The 20590-nt window shown below is 39.3% G+C and overlaps 1 protein-coding gene across 1 annotated transcript in view; it reads right to left on the bottom strand.

Annotated features, from left to right (window-relative positions):
* fmn2b (formin 2b) overlaps positions 1–20590 on the bottom strand; it is a 463563-nt gene that overhangs the window by 340824 nt on the left and 102149 nt on the right. The window contains exon 7 of the mRNA XM_043696758.1: positions 1–845. Coding sequence (XP_043552693.1) covers positions 1–845 — 845 coding nt within the window. The remainder of the gene's footprint in view (positions 846–20590) is intronic.

Here is a 20590-nt window from a genome sequence, read left to right as displayed (position 1 = left end):
GATCCAGGCAGAGGTGGAGGTGGTGGGGGAGAGGGTAATTCCGAGCCTGGGAGAGGGGGTGGAGGAGAGGGAGCATATAAGGCTGACCCCGGCAGAGGGGGTGGAGGAGGGGGTAACACCGATCCTTGGAGAGGAGAAGAGGGTAGTGGAGGGGGTGTGGGTAAAGCTGACCCTGGCAAAGGGGGAGTGGGAAGAGTTTCAGGTTCTGGTGGTGAAGGTGGAAGCTCACAACTGATCAGTGCAGGCAGAGTCGAGCTATCAGACGGTGACGATAGCAGAGTTTCACTGTCAGACAGAGACAGAGAGCCTTGATTGGATATAAACTGCTGTGAAAACACTGCACTGTTTTGAACCGGTGGAGTAGACACTGAAAGGGATGTTTCACTTGGAGGAGGCACCAACTGTTGTGACAAAGTACTGTGTGGATACGTTGGAGCTTTTGGCGGTGAGAGAGCTCCAGATACAGAATGATCCTGAGACAAAGAAACCCTACAGTCTGGACTTGGAGGTTGTGATGACTGGCTATCAAATAAAGGCACTTGATCAGTTGTATATTCTTCAGCAGGAGAAGTCTGTACAGATTTAGCATCAACGTAGAAAGTTTGAGAGTTGTGCAGAAGAAAATTCTGCACATCTGTTTGAGGACAAACGTCAGAAGCAGTTGTTGAGACTACATCCTCACTAGCAGATCCATGGTCCTTTAGAGTCCTCTCCTGGTCTAACAAAGCAGAATGCTTCTCCAGTTCAGCTATTTTGGTCCTCAGCTGTTCAATTGTGAGCTCAAGTTTCTGGATAACAGCAACCTGCTCCTCCTTCAATTCTGGCGTTTTTTCTTCATTATCTTTCTGAAAAGGAAGTTGCATCACCAGCATTAGATTCAACTTGCATTTTACACATTTCAGAAAGCAAAGCTCAACACACTAAAAAGAGAACAAGACTGAAGCAAAGATAGTCAAATTAGTCCCTTGAATGTGTTCTATAATTTAAATAGACTCTGGCTGATCTGCACCCCAAAAAACTATTTATCTACCTTTGACTACAATACCTTGACAACCTTAAGTCATGAAATCCATTCATAAAAGTCATCAAGACCGGACACAACCTAGTATCCACAACAGTCATTTGCATGATCGCAGTGTTGCAATTGCTTTTAGAGGTAGCCTAGGCATCACTTAATGCTGTTTTGTACTAGATTGCTTCAGTTGATGAAATTTTCTTTGTACCTACCCGATCAAGTCCTTTTATAATTTCAAACTGCTTGACAAGGTCACCGTTCAACCATCAAGACTCAAGCCAAGTTCATGTAACCTTATCACTCAAGCCCTTAATACAATTCTGAAGAGTCAAAGTTAATGGCGCCTGAGAGGTTCAGGTTCCAAAGCCAGACTTCACCTAGAGTACTAAAGTTCCACACGACAGACATTTCATCCAAGCCTTTGATCTTGAGAAGTGCAGATGCACTTGATGAACCTTTCATTGCTCCACACTAGCTTTTTGAAATCTATTCAGGAGGGTGTACATTCCTCAGCTTCTCCATAGTGCCTCATCTCTCACCATTAACGATATTTTCAATTTATCTTTAGATTCTTGAACTGTTCATCTGCCCACATCATCTCAACCTGGCAGTTTTATCCAGTTCTTTAATTGATCTTTTCCATTTACAACCACCTGTCATCACATACAGGATCTCAGCTGCCTCGTTGTTATTTGCAAGTATGAATATGCAATTTCTTCTGCATATCAATAAACATGGGGGAATTTTGAGGACCCAATATCTCTCTTTAGAAAACATTCCATCACATTATTGGACAATACTTATTCCTATTCTTCAACTCTTCGTTCCCAACCCATTATCAACCCTGGTCACAAAGCTATCTTCAGTTGTGTCCATTTATTTTGCTTTCTAATCTTGGATAGAACTAATTTTACATCTTCTGGAAGTCCATATAGACAATATTCATAGACACTTCTTTATTTACTATGCTCATGTCCTAGCTTCTAAAAACTATTTGGATGATAATTATGAAAATTTGCTTTTCTTAAATATTTTAAATCAACTCCTACTTACAAGTGCTTCAACATATCTCTGATGATAGGTTACAGTGACTGCCAAAACTTGCATGGATTTTCTTCCTTTCATTTAAGCTTGCTTATTCAAGTCACAATTCTTTCCTGCATTTTTACAGTTAAATCCAGTAGGTTCTAGTTTTTACAAAAAAAACTTTTATGCGTTACTGCTATTTTCCCCTTTTCTTTAACCATTAAAGCTAATGAAACAAATTTACTCTTGAAGTACAGTGTTAGTATCCATACCTCTGAACCAGGAGGCCTGGGTTCAACTTCCCATCGAGAGTCAGAGTTTTACAGCACAAAGGTTTTAAGCTTACACTGGATCTTACCTGGTTTGTTGCTTGCGATTCAGCTGGAACATTTTTCTTTTGCATATGCAACATTTTCACATTGTGCCAATTAATTTTTTTACATATTTCCCATTATTTACCTGTAGATTAACTCAGGAACAATTCAACCCAGTTTATTGTGACCAATTCATTAACCATCCATTCATTCAATGGCTGCTTTGCTTAAACGTAAAACTTTAATTTGTGACTCTCCTTCCCCTCAGAATTAATTTAAACTTCAACCATACTAATGCTATGATTTGCAAACATTTGGTTACTGTCAGATCGTTACGTAATTCAGACTTGTTATTCATCAATAGATATAATCTGGTCTGTTCTTGTTAGATGGATGCACTAGCTAACTATCCTTAATAAATCATAGAAATAGTTTTTCTTTTATTATTTGAGCTTCTTTCCTTGCTGCAAGAGAAAATTTCATTATTCCATGATAACCAATTTATTTTTGCATCAGTGAGGCACTTGGCTTGAAGTTTATTCTTGAAGCGTGGGTGACATTGATAATAGTGTATTATGGTCATTATTAAAAAGCCACTGCATAATAGCCTGGTCACAGTGATTATCCAATAAACAATGAGTTAGGGTATGAAGAGTTAGAGTATGACTGGGGTCACATGCAGGTGAGACCACACACCCTACACCAGGAGTCATTAGTCATAAAATAGGTTTTTGTAACAGACCACACCATGACTAGCCCAGAAATAAATGGATATTTTTAAATTCATTTTCCAACTTACAACTTTTGGGGCAACCACGCTAACCACTGGACCAGCTTGTATTCTAATAAAAATGCAATGTTCTTTTCTCAATGAAAAGTCCAGCAAAACGTTTTAAATATCTTTTCATTGAAAGGTAGCTTTTCAACTGGTTACATAACTCACATCAAGTGCATTCTGTTTTATAGCAATCAAACACAACAAAGAACTCACCCTTTGTGCCCTAACAGAATTCCAAAATGTCTGACTAGCCAATGCTGTTTAAAATTTTTCTGAACTTCAATATCCTGAAATATCCTCAAATTATTTGCTTACCCTGCGTGTTATCTCAGGGTTCACTTGATCAAACTCCATTTGCTACTGTTCCACCCACCACTAGTCCATAGACATCTCTTTTCCATCATCAGCCACTCAGCTAGTTTGTATATTATCTGCAAACCTATTCATGACATCTCATACATCCAAGCATATCAAAATAGTTGAAATATAGCAGAAACAGCAGGGGAGTACTCAGCCCTGCTAGGCCCTCAGGGAACATACACTGATCAGAAAACACCCACAAATCTTAAGTCTCTGCTTCCGTCAGTCCCCATTCAAACATACATGTCTATCAGTGAACACCAAGCCAACCATGAAACAATGAAATAAGGCAGCATTTTACAACTTATTCTAAAGTAAAAAAAATGCTTTAAAAAAAAATTGCCTTGTTACATTGGTAACTTGGTGCATTTAAAATGTTTAAAAAGACATTTGGATAGATTTGAAGTAGGAAAGGTTTGGAGGGCTATGGGCCAGGAGCAGGCAGTGGAACTAGTTTAGTTTGGGATTATGATCAGCACAGACTGATTGGACCAAAGGGTCTATTTCCATACTGTGTGACTATGACTCCAGGAATGTGAGTTTATTTTAAAGAGTCTATGTAAATACAAATGAATAGTCATCAAAAAATTGCTTTAGATTAATTTTTCTTCTATGTTCCCACCTCATATCGAAATCCCAATTTCTGCTTCTAATTTGAAAATCATGACAAAGAAACATCAGGTTAAAGAGAGCATTGACCTTGTATAGTTTTGGAAATAATAGCATTAATTTCATTAGATTTCTTGGGCAACAAGGAATAATGAATGGCTCAAGTCTCTGGGAATGCAGCCTTTGTATAAATTTGATCATGCATCTATTGTCACTTCTCATACTGCTTCTCCAGAGTTTCTAGATAGTTAAAATAAGAGGAGACTATGTCTGAAGCTTTTCCAGTACCCATCCATTCCTCTGACATCATAATGTTTCACCCATAACTTGCCTCTCTAACTTGAAGATTGCCTCAATTAACATCATTGAGAATACATGGGGTGGCACGGTTTGCTGCCTCAGTGCCAGGGACCCAGGTTTGATTCCTGCCTCGGGTGACTGTTTGTGTGGAGTTTGCACATTCTCCCCGTGTCTGCATGGGTTTCCTCCAGGTGTTCTGGTTTCCTCCCACAATCCAAAGATGTGGCCATGCTAAATTGCCCATAGTGTTAGTTGCATTAGTCAGGGGTAAATATAAGGTGGGGGAATGGTCTGGGCGTGGGTGGTTCTTCAGAGGGTCAGTGTGGACTTGGGCCAAAAGGGCCTGTTTCCCGACTTTAGGATATCTAATCTAATCTATAAGAAAATTGCACAGAATCACATCACATCACATGGAACAGAAACAGACCTTTGAGTCCAACATGCTTGTGCTGTGCAAACACCAAACTATACTAATTCCATTCACCTGCACTTGGTCCATAGCCTATGCCCTGACATTTTAAGTACTCAACCAGATGTTTCTTAAAATATACCTGTCTCCACTACCTTCTCAGGCAGCACATTCCATCTGTCTACCACCCAGAACAAAAACATTTCCAATTTTCTCTAAATCACTTACTCCTCACCTTAAACATATATTGGACATGCCTGCCAAAAGGAAAGAATTCTCATTACCTACCCTGTCTGTGCCTCTCAATCTCAATCTGATCCACACTGCACACTGATCCACTGTCTCGAAGGAAGACAAACCCAACCTATCCAGTTCCTCCGATATAAGAGACTTTTCATCCCAGGCAATATCCTGTGGATTCCCTTCCACACCTTCTCCAGAGCATTCCTTTCTAACAATATTTCACCATCTTGGTTAGTTTTAAATCTCTTGCTATTCCTGCAATTTTTATCTGTCAAAAGATTCCACCTTCTGTTGAGCAACTCTGTGATTTCTTTCCAGCTCTAGTACTTCATCACATCCCATGAAACTATTTCTCTTTTGCTTATCTGCACACAATTCTTTATTTGAATGTGTTAATCACCAAAATCTAATAGACAATCTGAATTGTGATATTGACAGTAATGATTATGATTGTAACATTTAATCCAGAGACTATAATGGGATCAGGTCGTGAGCATTATATTTGATGAAGAATTAGATGTGTTTCAAGTGAAAAGAAGAATATGACAAGGAGTATGTAGAGTCACCAAAATTGTTCAACCCATGTACGGAGAATTAGATGCACCTCCAGGTTTAAATTTGGAGGCAAAACCTATTGCAACAAAGAACAAGTTGACTTGCAGAATCAGTAGTTGTCCTTCAATGTAATGTTTTAAAACTAGCAATTTTGAATATGAACTGTGCATGATCAAAAATAGAATGGTAGACAGAATGCATAAATTAAAAAGAGAATGTTGAGTGAAGTTACCCTGGACAAGGAGATAAGTGCATACTTAAGTGTCTACTTAGGATAAATGAGAACAGATGACAGATGTGATGCTGAAGTCAGAAGGAGAAATAAAATAGGCAGAAGTATGTGTTAAGAAGTAACAAGGAAACAAAAAATCTAGTGATACATTCTATTCACTTTCCTGTACATCTCAAAACTGGATAATAAAGAAAGGTACGTATTAAAGAGGTCTTTGAAACGTGGGATCAAAGAGGTCTGCTGAATATTTGATATAAAGATAAGACAAATGAAGAGGTACTTGAAATTGCAAGAAGACAAAGAACTTTTAAAAAATAATGACATCCAAAAAACAAAAGTGTTCACCTATTTGATCAGAGCTGAAACGCTACAGAGATCTCAAGAGGGAGAGGTAAGGGTCATTCCCAATGAAGGTCTAATGCCTGAAATGTCAATTTTCCTGCTCCTCAGATCCTGCCTGACCGGCTGTGCTTTTCCAGCACCACACTCTCGACTCTGACCTTCAGCATCTGCAGTCCTCACTTTCTCCCAGAAAATGAGGAGTCAACTTTGCCACATTGGATGATGGATATTGCTTTAAGCCAATATTGCTACCTGCACACTGAAATTCTAATCTGTATGTACAGACGTCCTCAGCTGGAGATATTCCCCAGTCCCCAAGGCTGCTTGCACCTTATTTCAATTCAAGAATCAAACTCCTACTATTAACTACTCCTCATCTATACATTAGGTTAACAGATAAATCTTTCTAATGTCTAGTCTGTAATGTCACTTCTCATACTCAGTCTAGACTGGAGACTTATCTCATACTGATGTCAGTTGTCAGCAACGAGCACCCGAGCTACAAATCTTCTCACAAACTTTGAACTTATCTCATACTGATGTCAGTTGTAGAAGCAGTTAGAGAATCATGATTTGGGAGAATCACATGACACAATGGCCGACACAGAGGTTTTACAGATGGACAGTCAGTTTGGCACATGACAGGTGAATGGGTCATACTGTGACAGCAGACCTAGTGCTCAAAGCAGCTTCAAGTAGCAGTCGCCATTGTTTGAGGAATGCTATTGAAAATGAGTTTATTACAAATCTCAACTCTTCAATCTTTATCACATTAAACACCCGAGCAGTCATATTTTAAAATAAAACAAACTCTTCTGAACTATGTATAATAGGCCATTTCATTATATTTTTAAATATTCACCAACAAAATGTGACCATTCATTTGGAGCCAATTGATTCATTCTGAAGCATATACCAGTTTCAAGCACAAACATAATAACCTTTACTGCTTTAATCATATTCTCTGGCTATATTCACATTATTTTTGTGATTTAAGGCAAATTGCCCTGGCAAAACGCTTCATCCAAATGGAAACGCAAGGCAGCAACTTGTAATTGCAACCTTTCTCAACCTGACAGTGTTGTCAAAACATTCATTCTGATGTGCTCTACAGATCTCGGGAAATTAGAAAAAGGAACAAATTACAAAATGTCAAGTTGCAGGGTTTGACTCAGCAGAGGGTCCTTGGTCTCATCCTGGGGTGGAATAGGAGCCACATCACTCGATTAATAATACAGAGAGGGGTTCGGGTTTACAGTCTGGGAGACCAAAGTTTGAATCCCACCAGAACAGCTGGTGAAATTTGAATTCAAATCAACAAAAAACAAAAATCTAGAATAGAGAAGACAATCTAAATGCTAGTGACAAAGTTATAAAACACCTCTGATGCTGGAAATCTTCCATTCTTACATGGTCTTAGCTTATGTGCAAATCCAAATCCACAGCAACATGGTCGACTCTTAACTACCCTCTGAAATGGTGTGGCAAGCCACTTCATGCAAAGGTAATTAAAGATATGCAATAAAGAATGCCTAGTCAACAATGAGCACATCCAATGAAAGAACACGGTTACAAAAAATGTGACAAATCGAATAACACTCGTCTGTCATTGCATGAAATGTACAGGACAGCAGAATTCAGAAAAAAAAAGAATTAAAAGTCAGATGGATTGTCTGAACTGGCATGTTCGGAAGGAAATGTTAGTTTGCATGTTTCAACGTGCGCTGCTGCTTATTCCAGTTAAGACTTAATTCAAGTTCAGCAGAGGCTACGACAGTCAGCAAGATTTCAACTCCCTGAGCTAGAATTAAGAAGGGGAAAATATCTTACTCTGGATTATTCAGCCTGAATAAAAACAACATGATCCAAGATAGAAATTAAAAAGACCACAGCTTGTTTTTCCCCAGCTAAAATAGGAACAAAAACAAAAAATATGAGTTTGACTACTGCTCAGATAGCAGAGCCTTTGGTTTGTTTTGTTCTATAGGGCAAGATCAAAACTTTGTGCTATTGTTCAGTCACAGGAAAAAAATATACCGGTTTCTGCTCATTTTCTCCAGTATTGTTTTATGATTCAGTATTTTTGATTGTGGACTGAAATGGGAAAAAAATACTGAGGGTCGTGAAAGGGTTTCAAAAGCTGGCTACTGACAATCATTCTAAGTGCTGTTTACACAGCTACTTACTCAAGTAGTTACATGTCGACAGTTTACAATTGTTCACCTTCAACTAGAATATGTTTATTTATAATCGTCAATCATTCTTGTTAAGAAGAGAAACCTCGTCAGTACTGTCAACCTGGGTCAAAAATAACATAACTCTGCATGATTTGATCAAATATTTAACTTTTGTGACAACTCTAGACACAGCAGGGCTCATTCACCTATGTACTACCCCAGTGAGATACCCCAAATATTCAAGGCCCATCAACTGAAATATTGCATGAACATGCAAGCCCTTTAAAAAATAAGACAAAGAGCATGCACTGCTTTGCTTTTTGGGTTACATTGTTGCACAAGGTGATACCAGGCCACACAAGGCATTCAACCAGGATCTCACTGAATGATGCAACAGAGCCAATGGACTGAATAGCCTACTTCTGCTTCTATACCTTAGGGCAATTCCAAAATGCAATTGGGCAGCAGATCTTGATTAACATGGACTTCCTGGATATTCACTATACAAAAAGCAACCAAGAAGCTAAAAAAGGTTCATGCCTGCTTTCAAAAGACACACATGCCTCCTCCCAACTTATGATTGGTCAGTTGCCTTGGATCAGCCACAACTTGTAACATTAATGCTACTGGTGCTATTCTGAACCAAGTTGTGCGCTATCTTTATGTCTCATCGGACTCCAAACTGAACTACAGACAACACATTATCCAATACCAAGACCATGTATATCCATGAGCACACAATCTGCCTTTACTTCATCCTGCTGAAAAACACTTCTCCACACATTAGTAACCTTAAGCTTTATCTGCTCCCAAACTCACACCAGCACAAACCAAAGAAACATTTGGCTCGTTACAATAGACCATATGCTTAATTTACCTATCTCTTCAGTCTTCAAATCTCCACTGACTCATCCCTAAGTATAGATTTTAAAATATTTATCCTCTTCCACTGGCTGACAACTTCCATCAGCAGAATTTACTGCAGCCTATCGCGGTGGGGAACATGGCAGCTAGACCCAATGAATTGTGGGAAAGGTCACATCATGAAACAGTCCATGTGGGAAACTCACCCACTCTTGACAGAATGAGAATTGGTTAATTCATTATCAGCATCCACTGGAACTTAGTGATGGCTCAGCATTTAAATGGGAGTCACGGAGTTACTCCCAAAGTCACCCAACAAACTGAGCTTACCAACAGCTTATCAGTATGTCGGACGTCAAAATACCACTCAGGTAATTTGAAGGATATGATACCAGGGAGGAGGAAGCGGTTGCATGGTGGTAATATCACTGGACTAGTAATGCAGCAGCTTAAGCTAAGGTTCCTCAGTCATGAGTACAGGTCCCACCATTGGCAGACAGTGACTCCTGCATTCAAACATTTGGAATACAAACCTGACTTACCGGTGAATGTACAACCACTGTCAATTGTTATGAAAGCCCACGTGATTTAAGGTCCGTGAGAGAAGGAAATCTGTTATCGTTACTTGATCCAGCTCCATGAGACTTCAGGCCCACAGCAATGTGACTGACTCAGCTACCCTTTGGTCAAGCAGGGAAAGGCAATGTTGACTACACTCCCATTCCATGAATTTGTTTTTCAAAAAAGGTTTCAAAAAGCCATCTCCCCTTTTGTCCCCTTGCATCTGATCCTGCCCCACACATTGACATATTCTTACTACTCCCACTCTGCCCTTAATACCTGAATCCAAAGGACCCAGCCATGATCACTGGTGAAGTCTCTGCAACTCTACTGGCAGCAGGTATTGCTCCCATCGCACTGCCAGCAATGGAGAGTTAGCAACCCTGTGATTGATTAGTAGTTTTCAAAGGGCTAGGTCCCTGGGATACTAAATCCCAGGGACAGTCTGATGCTGAATATCTGACAAATGATGAATTTGGTCAGACTCCCTCCCATAGAAACAGGACAGGTTTCCCAACTGTTCTCAGAATGGTGGGTGGGACCAACATTGGAAACTTGAAATGTTAAACCCAGTCTCCAGCTCTGCCTCTTGCACATTATAAAAGATACCTTTTTATTTCCGTTTTTTTTAATATATTGTGGAGTGAAATGAGTAAGGACTGCTTAAAATCAAATTTGTGGAACCAAACTCACTGGATTGGTGAACTTTTAATAAGTTATAAGCCCTTATTGAAAGTACTGTTTACTCTGTTTGTTCAACGAGTATGAGAAGTTTAGCTGCCGACGAATTGGAACCAGGGCTTATGAAGAAGAGATTCAGCTGAAAACAGTCGAGTGGAGTGGTGACCAGTTGTTGATGACAAAGGCTGCCTGCTAACAACTATGTGATTGGCTCCCCAACAGATAAATAGCTTTTGGGTGCAGTGATAGGGGCAGAAGCCTTTGGAACTGTGGGAAGACAGGTGATGTCTGTCAGCCTTTCTGTAGGAAGCAAAACCTAGAAATCAAAGCAGCCAGTTTCTTTATTCCCCTCTTAACAGCTACTATGAGCTATAGCTTTAACTAATAAATCAGAGAGCTTAGGTTGTGAACAGCAGTTTGCTGTGTTTTCTGTAAGCAATCGAAAATAACTGAAGACGGATTGAGGTGCAAGTCCTGGCAAGTCAAAAGAATTACCTCAGCAAATCCTGTGGACAGGGGCTATTGAAATGCCAACCCAGATTTCCTTCTGCCATTACACTTTTGTTTTGGCAGTGTCTGTCTTACGTATGTGGAGATTTTTATTAAAGGGAGTTACAAGTTTTAACAGTAGAGTTTATGTTCACACTTATAGTTTACCTGGAACGAGAATCAATTTGCTTGCATTAAATAGTCATTTTTGTTAAGTGCAGAAACCTGCTCCATGCTTTGTTAACCCTGGTCTAAAATTCAGCTAAGTTGGGGAATTTTGCACACTTTCCTGACAGCTACTCCAGGGATCACAGGGCTTGAATTCCCGCATGCTATCCCAGTTGAGGGGGTTGCAGCAGTTGTTATAGCTGTAGTGCTCAACATATTAGTTGTCATGCAATCATTTCTGTTCTATGGATTGTTCAAGCCTTATGCAGAATTTGTGAAGGAGTATTATGTCACATAACTTTAAGAACATTGCAAAACAAAATGAAACAAAGAAGGAATTAGCTCTGACACTACAGGCAGCAGCATTTTGAAGGTCCTAGCTGGGGTTACTTTTCACTTGCATGGGGATCTTGGATTTTGAGTCTTCTGAGAATTGCTTTCTAACACTTCATCTATTTATCATTTGGCTGATTAGCTTATGGCAGCTGATTAACTATTTTGCTGAATATCGGGAATCATATTTTGAATTCTCTTCACTTTTCAATGACAAAGAAATTACTGACCTTGCCAATTGTGCAGTTTCACACTAAAGAGTGCTCCTCAAAACTTACGTTTACACGAAACTAATTCCTATACACAAGCCGATCAATATCTGCACTATATTAACTAATTGCAGAATATAACAAAAGTGGAACAATGAAAGGTCTCCAAATTTATCACCGAACTTCAATCCTGATTAAGTTAATCTGAAAATTAAATAGCTTCTAATGGGGCTAAGAAAATTATATTTTGCTTGCCAACCAATCACTGACTGATAAAATGGATGACAAGCATTCTCTGCCTTGTTTTTCAGGCAACACCTTAACAACAGTCAATCTTCCTTGCCTAAAATTTTTAAAATGATTAGATTAGATTAGATTACTTACAGTGTGGAAACAGGCCCTTCGGCCCAACAAGTCCACACCGACGCGCAACCCACCCATACATTTACCCCTTTAACCTAACACTATGGGCAATTTAGCATGGCCAATTCACCTGACCCGCACATCTTTGGACTGTGGGAGGAAACCGGAGCACCCGGAGGAAACCCACGCAGACACGGGGAGAATGTGCAAACTCCACACAGTCAGTCAGTCGCCTGAGTCGGGAATTAAACCCAGGTCTCTGGCGCTGTGAGGCAGCAGTGCTAACCACTGTGCCACCATGCCGCCCACTAATTCCTATGCTTGGCAGTTAACTGTCAATATTATTAATTGATTCATTTTCTAATGACAACTGCACAAATCAGAGTTCACTTGCCAATCAGCACTCTCTTCTCAGTACGACTTCCATTTTTCCTTCACTCCTGATGAGTGCAAGTCAAAAAGCTTCACCACAATGCCCCTTTTCAGCAATACTCAAACTCTGAACTATTAAAGAAGCTACACACAAATCAATTAATTTTATCAGTGTCCTTGCTATTAAAGGGCAACTTTCAAATTCTTGAAACTAATCTTCACTGCTAAACCATGTTACCAACAAGACAGAATTGCATCAGCATTTCATTCAACTGCTTCTCAAACCATCTCCGTACAAATTAAATATCTAGACTTGAATCTTTTTTCTGGGATAGTGCTGTGGTATAGTTTTAATCATTCTGTCACTCATTTTTTACAATTAAACTTATAACTAGATATTTTCAGGCATTACCTACACTTATATAGTCTGAGATATTGATAGCAATAATTAGGTAGCCCTAACACAATAAGAATAACTTACCCAGCCAAATATTAATGCAAAGCTTGTTCTCGTTTTTTGTGGCCACACATCAGAACAATTTCTTGAATACTGCCCTATATATTAAATGATTCCTGGAGTAAGACTCTTGAGGCAAGATGCAGGCTGGTCAACGCAAGCAGAAGTAAAATGCACGCGCAGACTTGAAAACAAACTTATGTAAATTCTTCCAAAGTCTCCTGACTAATAATTCAAACACTTGGACAACATTAAAACAAACAGAGTCGCCTGCCTCCCACTAACTGCCTAATACTTCACTCAGTACTTAGTGGACGACAACACCGAGAAAACATCAGCGGATAGTCATTTGTAGGTTATGTAACGCATTGAATTGGAAGAAATTCAAAATGACAGTGTGAATTTAAAGGGAGTGGCAGAAAAGTACAAATTGAACAACTAGAGTTACCACAGGGTTATGTTGTAAAATTTAGTGCAGAGGAGGTTAACAAGCCTGGCACACCCTTCCACCATTTAAATTTTTTTGCAATAAGTACCCACATGAAGGTTTGCTGCATTGTCAATTCATCGCTATGAATTTCTCATCCATTTACACAAATGCAAAATTGTGGGTGAACTTATTTACCCTGTGGGTTACAAGTCATGAAGTTTCCATTCATTTGGTCCATTCCTCATGCATGAATTTCAATGGCTTGTTTATCAAAATATCTAGGGGCCATTAATTCATTATATTGCCTGAAATCAGTAATCAGCTATGCCCCCAATTCCTTAGCCTTTCCTTTTGCTATATATGCCTGTAATTCATATGACAAATTGTCTGATTTTTGTTTTTATAGATTTTATTTTACATTTGGGTTTGAACTAAGAGTTAGAAACATATGGGTTTTGTGTGTGCCTGACATTAATTAACTTGCAACTATTTCTGTAGCCACGATTTATTTTAAAATAGTTTCAGAAGACTACTTTAGCAGCCTAATGGGTATGTTTACTTCATGATTGCACAGTTTAGCAGACAGAACCATTCTGCTGTGTGTTCTGTTAAATAATCTCCCAGTCCAGAGTTTGAGTTTAACAGGAACACCCAGACATCAGAGAGAAAGGTTTTTGTTTCAGTTTTACTTTGTTTTGGCCAGTCCAGTGAAGCCCCTGCAATGGAAAGTAATTTAGAGCAGTGCTCCTGTGAAGGGCAGATTATAATAAATCTAGATTAACCTAAAAAGAAAGGAGGTAGTATTAGTCTCTAGCTAGAAATGTTGGGATGAAACCCTGAAGAGCTTACTTGTAGCCATGTGCCTTTAAGTTCAAGTTCAGGTATATGATAATATGTTGAGGCTATCAATTTTTCCTATCTATGAATTAAACATCTTAGTTACTTTTAACCCTGAGAGACGGAAAGAAATTCTGTTTGTGTACTATACAAGAGTTGTTGTTGGGTATTGAATAAGTGATTTGTTTTGGGTGCAATAATTGTTGGCCTTCCACATCTTGTGAATGCATTTTAGAAACTAAAAAAGGTAAATGGAGACAAACAGCACTAGAAGTGGGGGTAAAAAGAACCATCAAGTGGGAAGATGGACAGGTAACAAATACAACTGATAGCAGAAATTACTAACTGTAATACAGTATTTCAAGACCACACCATCAACACCTCACTTGTGTAAGTTTGATTTTGTTTCATGAAACAAAAGGAAAGCTTTCAACCACTAAACACAACATTATTGAACATCAAGACTTCAACTATCAAATGGATGCGTCATCAGCTGCTATAAAAGAATTAGATTATCTGCTGACAAGATAGATTCTCAATGCATTTGCGGGTTTTAGTATTCAGATCAGAATTAAGTTCTTTTAACCATCTAAGTTGATCGGCGCATTTTAATATTTCTGCTAGAACTTCATTGGCAATCCTATCAGAGATTAGAGTTAACCTTTCTCTGGTCTTGCATCTCTCCCATTAGTGATTTACTTAGTACGCCTTTATCGGTTTCATTATCAAATAAATCCATGAGGTTGGTGTATAAGTTAAGAAAAAAGGCCACCTATTCTATCTTTACTTACCAGCAATTAAGACACCTACATTAATCTAAAAACAAACACTGCAATCATCTATATTTTAAGCTCAAAATTACTGAACATATTAAGAGTTAAAATAGTTTGGCAGTGAAAGGGCCTTGCTGCAATTATTCAGAGTCTTGATGAGACGATATCGGCGCAATTGTTCACGGAGGAAGAATGTTCTACCTATAGAGGGACTGTAACAAAGATTTACCAGGCTGATACCGGAGATGACAGAACTGACATGTGAAGAGAGCTGGATTAGTTAGAACTACATACTCTAGAGTTTGGAAGAATGAGGGGAGAAGGAAGAGGAAGGGTGGTTTGTATGTCTATTTAAAAGATAATTTAGGACTAAGAGGAGAAATCTTTTCACCCAAGTCATGGAGAGTCTTTGGAATTTTCTGCCACAGAAAGGAGTTAAAGCTAAGGCACTGAATATTTTCAAGAAGCAGTTACATATAGTCCTTAGGGCTAACTGGATCAAAAAGAGTGTGGGGAGAAAGTGGGAACAGAGTTCTGAATTGGACGAATAAACCACCATTGCATCGATTAGCAGAACAGGCTTGAAGGACCAAATGGCCGAATCCTGTTATTTCCTTAGTTTCTGAGTACACCATTGAATCACACTATGTCTTTCCACTCTAGAGCAGATAAATAACTTCTGCTAACTAAGGTTTTTGATTTAAACTCGATGTGGATTGAGATCACGGACCAAAGCGGTGGCTCCCTGCTCATATCCACATTTAATTCTTCCACTTTTGCCTGTGTTTCTTGGTATGGAGATCAAGTTGCGCATGACCAGGTGTACCAAAAGCCAATTCTCAAATCCATGGGAAAAGCATTTAGATTCACTCAGAAGGATCTTTCGCAGCTAAACATCTGATGGCTTTCAGGACCTCATGCACACCACACATACCTTTCCACTGGACCTCATTTTTTTCTGTAGTTTAGTGATGTGGATTATCTTTGACAGACAGAGTCTCAATTTTTTCAAGTCATCCAATAGCCTGCTTCTATTTCCCTTCAGTCATTATACTACATATGCGGACAGTGTAACGTACAAATCAATCATTGCAGTCAGTTTGGCCAATCATGTGTCAGGCAGTAATCCAAGGTGTTATATAACACTTTCTCTTTCATGAAATGTCAGAGCAGAAACAATGGCTTTTAACTCAGCTCTGCACTACAAATATTCCATGTACTTAGCATACCAAAGAGTGCTATTAAATTACAGAGCAAGGGGAAAAGTCAAGAGTCTAGACTCCTGGGTGAAAGATTTGGCTCCTCTTCGAGAAACCAAGATTCCCCTAAAGTATTAAGCCATAATGATTAAGCATCACAATCTTCAAAGAGAATCAGGAATGAATGTAGTGGCACAGGTTCAGTGTAAGGACCCCTGGTGTATTGTTACAAATGCAATAAAATCTGTCTTCACTTTGGCTGGCAGATGTAAGAATGTATTATTTTATCGTCACGCTATAACTCAGTTTCCTTTTTTTACCAAAAGACTCCATTTCAAACAAAAGAAAAAGTCATCCTTTTTTCTGAAAAGTGGTACGAGAAGTCAAAAAGCAGATCTTTAACCTGAAGCTGGCATTTTGCTGGAGACACTGGTCTCAGGCCAACATCTGGATATTGCTTGGTGAAGCCACCAACCTAACAGCATCCCCTCAAGGGGTTGTAAAGGACACAAGAACAACAAAATTCTTGGATAAAGGCATGCAATGCCCCTCCTTACTGACTATTTTTAAAATACTGAAAAATGGTATTTGATTTTATTGTAGCATTTGAAAGACAGTTTTTTTTTAAATAAATAACATGAAAGGAAATCTAAGTATCAATCCAGAAAAAAAAGACTCCTTCAAATGTACAATTCCTAACTATAGCACACGCTGGTAACTGGACAAGGACCTAACCAGGGAATCATTGTTCTGCATTTGTGAAAATTTCAGATAGGAAAGAGGCATAAAGAACTTCACTTTAGTTAACTGGATGAACAATCTGATATATTCAAGACTCGGGTGGCAAATATCCCCAGCCAATATTGCCATTTTCTTTACTCAGTAAGAACTCATCAAAGCAGGAACCTTTTGGACACACTCCAATGGCATGTATATCAAAAAAAATCTGCATCAACTTTGCAAAATCCCATTGATGTGGTTGTATACAGGGATCCAAATGGATTTCATTTGGAGCCATTTGTGCCAGTAAACATTGATCTTACATAAATGCAATATGATATCCCTTCAGAGTTGCATAGAAGTCAGACTACTTTAAAAAAAAAGATAATTCATTTCTAAATTACACTGGTCCTGGAACAGAACTTTCAAACCACATACCAGTTGTTTGTCTGCCTTACTCTGGCTCCCTCTTTTGGTGTTTAATGTCACTTTAAATCTGACTGAAGGTTTCCTCTATAAGGCTGAAGCACCACGAACCATGGGTGTGCATGATTTGTGACATCTTTCATAAGAGAATAATGTACAGCATAACTCCTATCCCTCAACGCATAGCCTTATAAAGGAAGGTGAGCAAGATGTCTAGCTAAGTATGCAGGACCGCTAATCTAAAAGTGTCCATTTTATTAAATGAATGTGATGCAAGTGGGAAAAGGATTTCAATGTTCTGCACATACACATATACAGAATATTAAAGTGAAACTATAGGAGACAGCCACTTGACACATCAAGCCTGCATGCACTCTTTAAGACACCTACAGCATTAGTCCCACTCTGATCTTTTCCCTATGCCCTGTAACTTTACCTTTAAGTAGATATCCAATCCCTTTTACAAAGTATTACACTTGCTTCCACTACCCTTACAAGCAGTGGCAATCCAGACCATAAGTTGTTACATTAAAAAAATACATTTTGTCTCTAGTTCATTTATGGTCAGGATTTTGCAATGGTAATGGCAGCGAAACTGCCAGAACTCTGCGCCATTATTCCACTCAACTTGCCAGCAGCTTTGGGGGTCTAACAATAATGTGCAGATAAATGCAGCATTTGCCAATGATTCTCTGCCCCTCTCGAGTACTGGCTGTTTAATCGCCTCCTTCAGGCTGCAACGAATACACAAATCAGTGCTTGACAACAGCTTACACACTGCCAGGCTTGCTTTGAAACCCTTAAAAATGACTCGCTGAATGAGATGCAAATAGGCTTTGCATAGTTCAGCTGCTGCACTTATGATGTGTTGCCCCAGTGCAGCATCAACCACCCTAACAAGTGGGAGCAGCTCTGCACAAAACTCACTGATTTATGTAAACACTTTTTAAAAAAAAAGAAATCCAACCACCCAGTTTATACTTACTTCTAAACAACCTCACTCACCCTGAAAATCCAATTTGATAACAATGGAAAGTCAAAATTCCTCCATTTAATAAAATTCAAATTAACGATTTTTACAAAATGTCTTTTGCATGTTCATATTGCCTAATCAGCTAGGTCATTGTTGGAAAATATAAATTGAGACTAATCAGACTTTCTACCTTTTGGGTTGCTGTAGAAATTACTTCAATTAGTTACTTATCCTGCTGCTGAACACCTGGAGATCCTATTTGACTATGCACCAATCAGCAAAGAGGAAGTCTGCATGGCTGATATCCCAACATCAGTGCTCTTCAAACATTTTCCTCACACTCACCTCATTTCAAAGCTCGAAAATTCTCACAACTGGCCAGTGAGAACTCTGTTAAAATGGCAGCACAGCCAGTTGTAACTTGGCCCGGGCTACACGGCAGCCATTACTGCCACAAGTCTCATGACCCCATGTGGATCCCACCCACCCCCACTTTGGGAAGGTCTGCTCTGAACCTTTGTGGATAGCCACCTAGAGACCAGTATGGAGGGTGAAAGAGAAAAGAATGAGAAACAGGTTATTGATTGATAGATGAACATTTTGCTTGTTTAAATCTTTTAAAAATACCATTTATGAGCAGTTGAAATAATTCATAAACATTTGTAAAGTCTCATAAGCAATACTAAAGCTTATTGGGAGAAACAGGTTTCATAATTAATAAATTAGACAAAAATAAAGTAACCACAATAAAAAGATGGCAGGACAGGTGATGTGTTGTGACTGCTGTATGTGGGAGCTGGTGGTCACTATTGTAATTCAGGGCAACCGCTTGCTTGATTCTAAGGCTCAAGAAGCTCCAGCTCTGATTCAATGAACTGGAAGTTGAATGATCAACGTTGCAACGAATTAGGGGTAAGATGGTTAGCTGGACACTGTTCCAAAGATATTCACATGCCTTAAAGGGTCAACTGATTTGGTCAGTGGAAGGGAATGGTGTTCTTTCAAAAATCCATTCATGGGATGTGGATGTTGATTATTGACATTTATTGTCTATCCTAATTGCTCATGGGATAGTTAAGAGTCAACCACATTGCCTCAAGTCACACAGAGGGCATACCAGGTAAAGGAGGCAGACTTCCTTCCCAAAAACATGATTTAACCCGGTGGATTTTTAGATGTCAATTCGATAGTTGTTACACGGTCATCAATAAACCAGTTTTTAAATCAAATTTGCCGTCTGCCATGGTAGGGTTGAAACTCATGCCTTATGCTGATTAGCCTGAGGTTCAGCTGTCTCCCTGTGAGGCAAGGTAAAGGACCAAGAAAGTGGGGATGGTGGTGTCTCAGACTTAGTCATTGTCTAACAGGTTGCAGGTTCCTGCAGCTTGTAAGATTGGGCAGAGGTGTGAGGTTGATCAACAATCTAACAATGGCACTGTTGTCAGACTGAACTCAGGTTCAATGAGTAAAATAAATGGGAATGTTTTGAAAATAGGGCAAAGCCAGAAGTCACAACACTGGTTATAGTCCAAATGATTTAGTTGAAATTACAGGCTCTCAGGTCACTGCTCCTTTGCCAGGGGAGGCTGACTCCATCTGATGAAGGAGCAGCGCTCTGAAAGCTTGGAAATTACAAATAAACCTGTTGTACTATAACCCTAGTGCCATGTGACTTCTGACCTTATCCACCTCAGTCCAACACTGGCACCTCCACACCATAAAAATAGGAGATGACATTTGTCAGGATGACAGAGCCAGTTCGCTATAACTCAGGGCATGAATTCAGAGCTTTGTTGCCCACCCACAGTGCCAGGGTTCAGAAAATTTATTCCAGGATGGAGAGAAACTTGCAGAGGGTCAGGAGGATCCCTCTGGCATGGTGAGTGGGAAGAGAGAGATGCTGTGCAAATGAGTGAAAATATGGCAAGTCAAAAGGGAAACAGCAAAGCAAAGATAGCAACCTGGATAGTGAAAACAGGGGTGTAATACGTATTCAAACTTAGCAGCACACCAACAAACAAGGCCAAAGACAGTAAAATCAGTAGAAATTCTGAATTAAAAGGCTCTGTATTTCAATACAGGCAGGAGATGTAATAAAAATGAATAAACTATTTGCACAAAGAAATATTTATGATCAGGTAACCACTTGAGTTGATCAAAGCCAGGGTAAGTGTATTGAATAGTATGAGGAGAAAGTGAGGTCTGCAGATGCTGGAGATCAGAGCTGAAAATGTGTTGCTGGAAAAGCGCAGCAGGGCAGGCAGCATCCAGGGAACAGGAGAATCGATGTTTCGGGCATAAGCCCTTCTTCAGGAATGAGGAAAGTTTGTCCAAAACGTCGATTCTCCTGTTCCCTGGGTGCTGCCTGACCTGCT

The sequence above is a fragment of the Chiloscyllium plagiosum genome, chromosome 9, assembly GCF_004010195.1.
Source record: "Chiloscyllium plagiosum isolate BGI_BamShark_2017 chromosome 9, ASM401019v2, whole genome shotgun sequence".
In the NCBI taxonomy this organism is placed as follows: Eukaryota; Metazoa; Chordata; class Chondrichthyes; order Orectolobiformes; family Hemiscylliidae; genus Chiloscyllium; species Chiloscyllium plagiosum.
The sequence above is the reverse complement of the archived record's forward strand: the minus strand, read 5'-3'. Positions and strand labels throughout refer to the sequence as shown.